This window comes from Lotus japonicus, chromosome 6, assembly GCF_012489685.1.
Source record: "Lotus japonicus ecotype B-129 chromosome 6, LjGifu_v1.2".
NCBI classification, from domain to species: Eukaryota; Viridiplantae; Streptophyta; class Magnoliopsida; order Fabales; family Fabaceae; genus Lotus; species Lotus japonicus.
In genome coordinates, this window is record NC_080046.1 from 43,078,219 (window position 1) to 43,087,173 (window position 8,955).

The 8,955-nt window shown below is 39.4% G+C and overlaps 1 protein-coding gene across 1 annotated transcript; it reads right to left on the reverse strand.

Annotated features, from left to right (window-relative positions):
* Positions 1-3,342: 3,342 nt before the first annotated feature.
* LOC130726537 (V-type proton ATPase subunit e1) lies at positions 3,343-5,787 on the reverse strand. Its single transcript, XM_057577811.1, has 4 exons — positions 5,694-5,787; positions 5,416-5,564; positions 4,324-4,371; positions 3,343-3,724 (listed from the first exon to the last, which is right to left on the reverse strand). Exons 2-4 carry the CDS (start codon positions 5,511-5,513, stop codon positions 3,658-3,660), a joined length of 213 nt encoding a protein of 70 aa, XP_057433794.1. The 5' UTR covers positions 5,514-5,564; positions 5,694-5,787; the 3' UTR covers positions 3,343-3,657.
* Between the last annotated feature and the right edge of the window lie 3,168 nt (positions 5,788-8,955).

Below are 8,955 nucleotides of genomic sequence, written 5' to 3' on the forward strand. Positions count from 1 at the left end.
TCACGACCAATACCCTAGGATGTCCCCCCACAACTAGTCTTCCAGGCTACATTGCTCTAATCTCGACTTGGGCGATAAAGCTCGCTCTCTATAAAGCATATAAGCCGCTATAAAGCATAAAGGTCGCCAACATGGTGTCATAAACATACAACCCGCCGAAATAAAGCAAAGACAAAAGTACACAAGTTGAGAAAAATAAAACTTTCATTTCATTCAAGAAAAGGGGCGAGGCCCATTACAATGAAACAACCGAAAGGAAAGACAAAAAGGGCAAGGCCTAGGGTTTGAATTTCTTATTGCAAGTGATACTCAAATAAAATAAAGCTGTTGTGGAAAAGACGGGCAAAAGACCCGCCCAATTTCCAAAGAATGGATGTACTCATTCAAAAGGAGGCGACCTGTAAGAAAGGGAAGCCGATGCAAAATAAAGCATAGTTTGGTATCTTCTAAACTTTACACATTTCTGCATTTTCTGGAATGACTGAAATATGGTTAAGTTCTTAAAAGAATTGTTGTTTAGTACAAGGTGACAGGATTAAAGAATATAGTTATTCACATTTGATTGTTTAAGTAACTCTATGACATGTAATTTTCAATATACAAGTTTTCTTGTTCATTTAAGATGGAGGAGAAAGAAAGAGCAACGCCCAGGGCGTTCAAAATATTATGATTCGCCATAAAGAGGCGATTAAGCATGCTGATTATATCTGTTGGAAAAACTAATCATTGCTTTCCAGATTGACACATGTGAAAGATAGGTAACAAGTCATACAAAGCGTGACAATATGCTTCTGAAAGGCGAGCATGACTTGAGGCGAGCACGATTGGTGAGCTCCATGGCAAGTCGTGAAAGGCAGAAGGAAACGATGGAGAGTCGAGACCGTTAAGACACTTTGCCTTCATGCTTCAGACACAGTGTCTTGTGGGCTGGTCAGATACTCCCCAAACGTGATTTCACCATCCGGCGGGCAACCTCTTCAGGCGTGGACGATCTGACGTCGCTTATGATTATTAGTCGCCCTTTCTGGCGGGTTGTATGTTTATTATGCCGTTGTTAGCACTTACTTTTATTAGTTGCCCCTTTTGGCGGGTTGTATGTTTATGACGCCATGTTGGCGACCTTTATGCTTTATAGCGGCTTATATGCTTTATAGAGGGCGAGCTTTATCGCCCAAGTCGAGATTAGAGCAATGTAGCCTGGAAGGCTAGTTGTGGGGGGGCATCCTAGCGTATTGGTCATGACCGCCAATCGAAAGGTTATCTCTATAACAAGTCATCCAAGGGCGACATATGTTCATTAAGACTTGAGACAATTAAGACACTTTGCCCTTATACTTCGGACGCATGTCTTGTGGACTGGGCGGGACCTGCTCATGATAGGACCCGCCCAGAGTAAGAGTTTGGCGCGACTATAAAACGGCTAGGCGAGACCTCCATAGGGCGACCAACTCTCCGGGTCGAGGATTTTTGAGGCCCTCTATTACAGCATTAGGATATTAGACCATCCCACTATAAAAGGGAAGGTCATTCATTATAAAAATGATCTTTAATATATTACACTCTTATTTTCTCTTAACTTTGGTCTGCTAGGGTTTTGGATTAAGGTCTTTTTTTCATGTTAGATCTAGATCCAGAACAGCTATCAACATGCTATTTTCAAGAGGGTTAAATTAGTCAAAAGAAAATACTACTAAATCAAAAGTTAGGGTTTATTTCCCTTCTCCTTTCTTTAGTCGTCGCACCTCACTTCATGAAATTAAAGTACCAACTTGTTTTTCAATTGTGATCAAGAATCAGCAGTTGCACCTCACTTTCATGTAAGTACCAATCTGTTTTTTTATTATGGATCCACGGAATAACATTTATTTTTAGAGGTGAGCCAGCTTGATATCAACAGTGTTTGATCTAAATTATATTAGATCTTGGAATTGGAATTGGATCTCTGCCAAAGTTCATGACTTCCAAATTGGCAAATTCCAATCTTCACTGTTTGTATGGATTTGAAGCCTAATATTGTGCTTGAGAACTCACAATTACATACATACCCTCTCACAATTATATTATTATTTTAATTCTACCAGTTACCTAACCTCTTATATCATGTCATTAACTTCTCAAATGAAAGTGTAATTAGGTTGTTTATTGTGAAATAAAAAATATTTAACTCTTGTAACAAGTCAAAACACTCTTTCACACATGAATGACCCATGATGCTCATCCATGCTAGAAGCCACCTTCCATAAAAAATAAATATAATAAAATTGATAATAACTTACTTATTATTAAAAGATAAAGAACCACAAGAGGTGGCACAAGTGGTGAATGTGCGTTTCCTTAAAGATTAGTCACGTGAGACCCTTTTCCATGGAGTGTGGTGGCCAAAGGAAAAAAAAAAATACATAAATGTTTTATTTGATTGGATTTTTATCTGATTTTAAAAGATGGAAACAATGGAATCTAAAGCAAACTTTACTAAATAGATATTTAAAACTTATATCCAAAATCCTTCGAACTTACGTATTTTATTTAAGTCAAACTTACGTATTTAAATTCAATATATCTTTATACCTTCCGATGAAGAAAAAAAAAATAATATATATATATATATATATATATATATATATATAAAAGTTGGTTATGCAGTTTATTTGTAGAGATTAATGGGCCAAGTTTTTACCATTCTAAATCACATTTTGTCATGTCATACTCATTTTAAAAATGGTATTGTTTAATTAAAACCAGGCCAGAAACAGCGCACTTTTTCCCTGTCCCAAAACCTGCATTATTCCTCCTTGTCACGTTCGGTTTTTTCCCTATCATTCTCTTTTTAGATAAAGCAATGATCTAATTGAAATCAGTCTTGCACGAAAAATTTCAGAGAGAAACAACCAAGAGAAAGTAGAATGAATGGATAGTAATGAAGGGCATGGAGAGTTGCAAGTGCATATGGGTTTGTCCTCCAGAATCCTTTTCCCGGAGGCATCTCCCTGCTGAGCTTCCAATCTTCCTAACTACTAGACCAGAACGACATAGGTGGTTACACGATTTTTTCCCTTGACGGCGCAGTTACGGGACTTTAGAGAGGCAGATTTCCTTTGACCAAAACAAAAAGAGAGGCAGATTTTATTTTAATTCTATTTTAAAAGTGGAAACAATGATAGAGATCTTTAAAATCTCATTGGTTGACAGTGTAAAAAGACATTCATACTGTCAGTGCATTTACATTAATCTCTTTATATAATTTCAAGAATAAAGAAGAAATGAATTGAGAAGAAAGAGGAGAAGTCGAGAAGAGATATGAGAATGTGAATTTAACAAATACTGTAAGAAACATCAGCAAGATCCAAGAATATGGTGTCGACGTCATTCATAATGTCCCTCATGTAGTCATGTGAGGAAACATTTTTCTTTCATCAACTTATTTCTCACCAAAATACATACGTAATATCATTGTCTACAGTCTACTGACATCTGAAATGAATGAGGTTAAATACAACAACTCCAACAGCAATAAAAATTCCATTATCCAACAAAAAAATACATATAGATTCACAATACTGAATGATTCACAAGGGCTGATATCAAATTCTTTCCAGCATCGAATCTGTGGTCCATATTGTCTAACTTACAAGGAGCTACGTCTTTTCACACGGAGACCTATTCGCCCTCACTCAGTATAGGTACTATGAGCGGTTTCATCTGTGCTAGGTATACAATCGCCCACCTGATAGAACAAATGAAAGACCAAGTGAGCTTAAGGCTAGACGAGACATGATAGGCAAACTCAATTTGGAATTACAACTGAACCAATCGAAAATATTCACACAAATGAACATAAGTTCATCACCTATCTTTGGAAATAAAGTAACAAAAAGATCAATGAAGATGGGCTTTATCATGTTGATAGAAAACTTTGGAATGAACTATGAAGAAAAACAAAATCATCTATGAATAGCAGTTCAGCCCAGGCATGATTAACTAAACTATCCACTTTTATTTATTAATGAGGGTTGCTATGGGTGGTATGACTAAAACACAAGAATTCACGTGACAATATTTAAGAAAGTTAAAGAACAACTACAGAAAACAAACAGCTGCTAGAGCATTGACTATGAGAAGATGTTAGCATGTGAGTGTGGACTTATTTACGGGGAGAGGCCATGCCATTTGCTATTTTCATCTTCTACTAGAAAAGTTAATTATTTGGGGGATAAACCTAGCTGCACAAGTTCTATACACGTTAATTCCTATTCCTGCTATATTTCTATTCCTATTCTATTACAAACTAAAAGAAGATAAGAATGCCCCTATAACAGCACTTACATCATCCAGCAGCATATTGTTGCAGTAATAACCAAAGTTAAATGAAACCTGAAACAAAATAACAAGAAATTAGAGTAATGTCAATGAGAATATATAAGCATATGCAGAGAGCATCAGAGCAGTAATCAATCAAATAAGTCCAGGGATTTGTGATTGTGAGTAAGTACACGTAGTGCATAACATTCTTTAGAGCTTTTGCTCGAGTCACTAAATGAATTATAAAACCAGAAGTTGGGGCATGAACAATTGATGACCATATCAGCTATTAACGAGAACAATAACAGCGAAGATCTAGAAGAAACAAGACATCATATAGAAGCCACATGCCTGAAGAAACGACACCTATACATTCGTAGCAACTTTAACATTTGAAGAAATGTTGGACAAATCGCATAAGAAAAATACTTGTCCAAAATTAAGGCCAAATCATATTCTACCAACTGCATCAGTTACTTCGACTAAAAATGCCCTTATTTGTTTCAACACAAGACACCCTTAATCAAATTTGATCTTACAAATTCTTCTCTAAAGTTCGAAGCAGTATCTGGGCCCAAAATAGCTAAAATAACTGCACACGGTGCTATTGACATTTCTAAGTTCTCATTAACTGAAAGATAAAAATTTAATCATTTAAGAGCCTGTTTGGTTTTCAGTTGGGTGAATGTGAAGCACATTCACTCAACCCAACAAGTGCATTCCGTTGGCTGAATGTGCATTGGAAATCGTGATCTCGAATTCCAATGCTTCAAACGGACTTTCTAATTGAAAACCAAACAGACACTAAATCATAAACTACATTTTCATGGACAACCAGAAGTGCATGCAATTCTGCAGAGGATCCAAATCCAAATAAGAACACATTTTTTTAGATAAACCCTGAGCTGTTCTGATCAAAATTTAACTTTACTAATCAAAATCTATTAAAAAAACAGCTCCAACTAAATGCAGCAATGAACTCAATTAAAACCAATGATGAGAGAACCCTAATTATTAGAGTTGAGAAGCTCATAACAGAACAATTGAGTGCAGAGAACCCTAATTGAGAATACAAAACAGGGGGAAAGATCGAAAGGAAGATGAGAAGAAGCATACAGATTGGTAGAAGGTCCTCTATTGCAGCAAATTCTGGTGCAGAGGCATGCGATGATTCCAATCACCGCGAAGATTAGCGTCGTCACCAAGAAACCCATGCCGATTCGTTCGTTCGTTCCTTCCAGATCCCGATCAGAGAAAATGGATTCCTAAGCAGAAATTGAAAAAACAAATTCGCAAATTGAATGATTTTGGAATGAAAATGTAAACGTATTTGGGGTGTTTGGTTGCCGAGAAAGTGGAGGAAAATCACGAGAAAACGTTAAAATGTTGGTTACCTCTGATTCTGATTCTGATTCTGAACTCCGAAGTAGAGAGATCCCACGGTGCTGTAGAGATTGATTGATCACGTTTGCATATACGCGTCGCAGATTTTCTGATGAAGAATGAGTTGGGCTGGGCCCATAAGGGTAAAAAAAAAGCTACTATTGGGCTTTACTTTTACCTACTTACATTTTTATTGGAAAAAAAATATGGGTTGTTTTTTACACACCCAAAATTACTAACAATGCACTAAATTTGATTTAATTATTTGCAATTCTAAAACTACCTTTTAAATGTGAAAAAGAAGTACTCATTTAAGAAAAAAAAAATACACATTCTTTTGCATACTTTTTAAATAGAAAAGGTTTGAACCTTAAAATTACTATCTACGCTCCTTATAAATTCATTCTTCAACAAATCTTTTCGTTCTTTCCGACGAACTCTCTTCCTCATAGCTAGGGTTTTTATTCATAAACTAACAGTTCTAAATAATTTTTTATTTGGAAAAACTTATTTTCCTTTATTGAAAGTTATCTGCTAAATCAATTTTAGATCAAAAGTTGTATTTTCTACAAGTGTAGTTTTATACTTTCGGTACTTCAAGTTATGAATTTATTTTTTTTCAAAACTTGAACATATCCTGAAGTGTAATTAAATTTCTAGAGCTTCAAATTGTGGGAAAGAATCAAACTTTGGAACTTTAGTTACACTTTAAAAATTATAGTTACTAAAGAGTTACTCTAGTTCGATATATATTTAGAAAATTGATATTCAGACCTCCCCCACCCCTATTTAGACCCCTTAAAAATTATCCAAAATGCCCCTGTTAAAAAAAAACTTCTCACTTTTCCCACTATCTCCCCCCCCCCCCCACACTTTTTCAAACTTCTGAAACCCCCCCCCCCCCTTCCCCCAAACACATTTCTCTCATTCCAAATCTCCCTCCCTCTCTCACGCATATCCTCCGCTGCCTCCGCCGACCGCCGTCATCGCCAGCTACACCGCAACCATGTGGAGTCGCCGCCACCCCCCATCACCACTTTCTGCTGCCAACAACCCAACATTCTTCCCGGAACCCAGGTTCGTTACGCGACCCGACCCATTCTGTTATGGTTTTGATCGCACCTTGTAGATGCGTCTGTGTCGCATCTTGAATGTGGGTGTTCAGAATGCACGCACCTTAAGGGTGCGCTTGATACGCACCCTTAAGGAGCGACACAGACGCACCCTGAGAGTGCGTCATAGACCCTTATCTGTCAAAGCTTCAATGATATGTTTTTGTTCTGTTTTGAGTCTTATGTTTCCAATGTTGGTTCAGATATGGCAAGAACAAAGAATTTGAGTGTGCCACCGGCCAACGAAGGGAGAATCCCCCCCCCACGGCATCGGTACGTAAGGAGCGTGCAGCCGCTGCCCTACGAAAGAAAGAAGAAGCACGTAAAAGGCGTGACGAGGTAATCCGTAAAAGGCGTGCAAGTAGTGCAACGCCTTTTTCAAACTTCTGAAACCCCCCCCCCCCCACCCCCTCCCCCAAACACATTTCTCTCATTCCAAATCTCCCTCCCTCTCTCACGCATATCCTCCGCTGCCTCCGCCGACCGTCGTCATCGCCAGCTACACCGCAACCATGTGGAGTCGCCGCCACCCCCCATCACCACTTTCTGCTGCCAACAGCCCAACATTCTTCCCGGAACCCAGGTTCGTTACGCGACCCGACCCATTATGTTATGGTTTTGATCGCACCTTGTAGATGCGTCTGTGTCGCATCTTGAATGTGGGTGTTCAGTATGCACGCACCTTAAGGGTGCGCTTGATACAAACCCTTAAGGAGCGACACAGACGCACCCTGAGAGTGCGTCATCGACCCTTATCTGTCAAAGCTTCAATGATATGTTTTTGTTCTGTTTTGAGTCTTATGTTTCCAATGTTGGTTCAGATATGGCAAGAACAAAGAATTTGAGTGTGCCACCGGCCAACGAAGGGAGAATCCCCCCCCCACGGCATCGGTACGTAAGGAGCGTGCAGCCGCTGCCCTACGAAAGAAAGAAGAAGCACGTAAAAGGCGTGACGAGGTAATCCGTAAAAGGCGTGCAAGTAGTGCAACGACTGCTGTCAGTGCAGTACAGGAGCCTGAACCTGAACAAGTACAGGAGCCTGAACCTGAAGATGATGATATGGTTGATGCAGAACAGGGTTCTGGTCAAGGAGAGGAGGAGAGTTCTGGTGAAGAAGAGGAGGAGGGTTCTACTGAGGAGGAGGATGAGGAGGACGAAGAGGACGAGGAAGAGGAGGAGGAAGAGGATGAGGAAGAGGAGGAGGAAGAGGAGGATGAAGAGGATGGCGGGCATACACAAGCAGTTCAAGGTAAGGAAAATGATGATGATGATATATTCTTTCCTGGGGGACTTATGACAATACCTTGCTGAAGAGCTTCAAGCAACATATATCACTGGAGGTGTGGAAGCATTACAAGAAACATGATGAAGTGCTTGATAGGGGTGTCTTGAAAACCTACCACCATGGGAATGCTATGCTTGGGAATGATAAGAACAAGCATAAGGATGTGTTAAAATGCTTTTCGACTTATGTAAAGGGAAGGGTTGTGGCTGCTGGTCTATTGCCTTTGTTGACATGCAACCTTCCCTCTGTTGACAAGACCATGCTAACAGCGTTTGTGGAGAGATGGCAGCCGGAAACATCCTCTTTCCATATGCCATTTGGGGAGATGACCATCACACTGGATGATGTTAGTTCTTTGCTACACATTCCTGTAAAGGACAAATTCTTCACTCTCCCAACCCTGACTCGTGAGGAAGCAGCCACTGTATTGCATAAACAACTTAGTGTTACACAAGCAGATGCTGAAGAGGAGATCCGGAAGTCCTTAGGACCTTATGCTAGTTATACGTGGTTGTTGAAGGTGGCTGAGGACATGGCTAAGGAAGGGAAGACCAAGAAAGCTGCTAGAGCCTTCTTGCTGCGTTTGGTGGGCATGACGATCTTCTGTGGGAAGACAAACAACAAGGTGGATGTCGCATATTTGGGGATGTTCATGGATTTGGAAAAGGTTGGGGAGTATGCATGGGGCGCCATGGCATTGGCTTTCCTTTATGACCAACTGAAGGACGCCACCAAGGTCTGCACCACAAGTCTTAGAGGATACTTAAATCTGTTTCAGGTATGATTCTACAACTCTTATTTTAGTTAAATTGTAATTAACGTAATTAGTATCTCATCTTGATGTATGATTATTTGATTACAGGCATGGATATTTGA

Coding starts and splice junctions, on each gene's coding strand:
- LOC130726537 (XM_057577811.1), bottom strand. CDS start 5,513: ATGGGTTTCTTGGTGACGACGCTAATCTTCGCGGTGATTGGAATCATC. Junction 4,372..5,415: donor AGAGGACCTTCTACCAATCT/GTATGCTTCTTC, acceptor ATTTTGTTTCAG/GTTTCATTTAACTTTGGTTA. Junction 3,725..4,323: donor ACAATATGCTGCTGGATGAT/GTAAGTGCTGTT, acceptor TTGTTCTATCAG/GTGGGCGATTGTATACCTAG.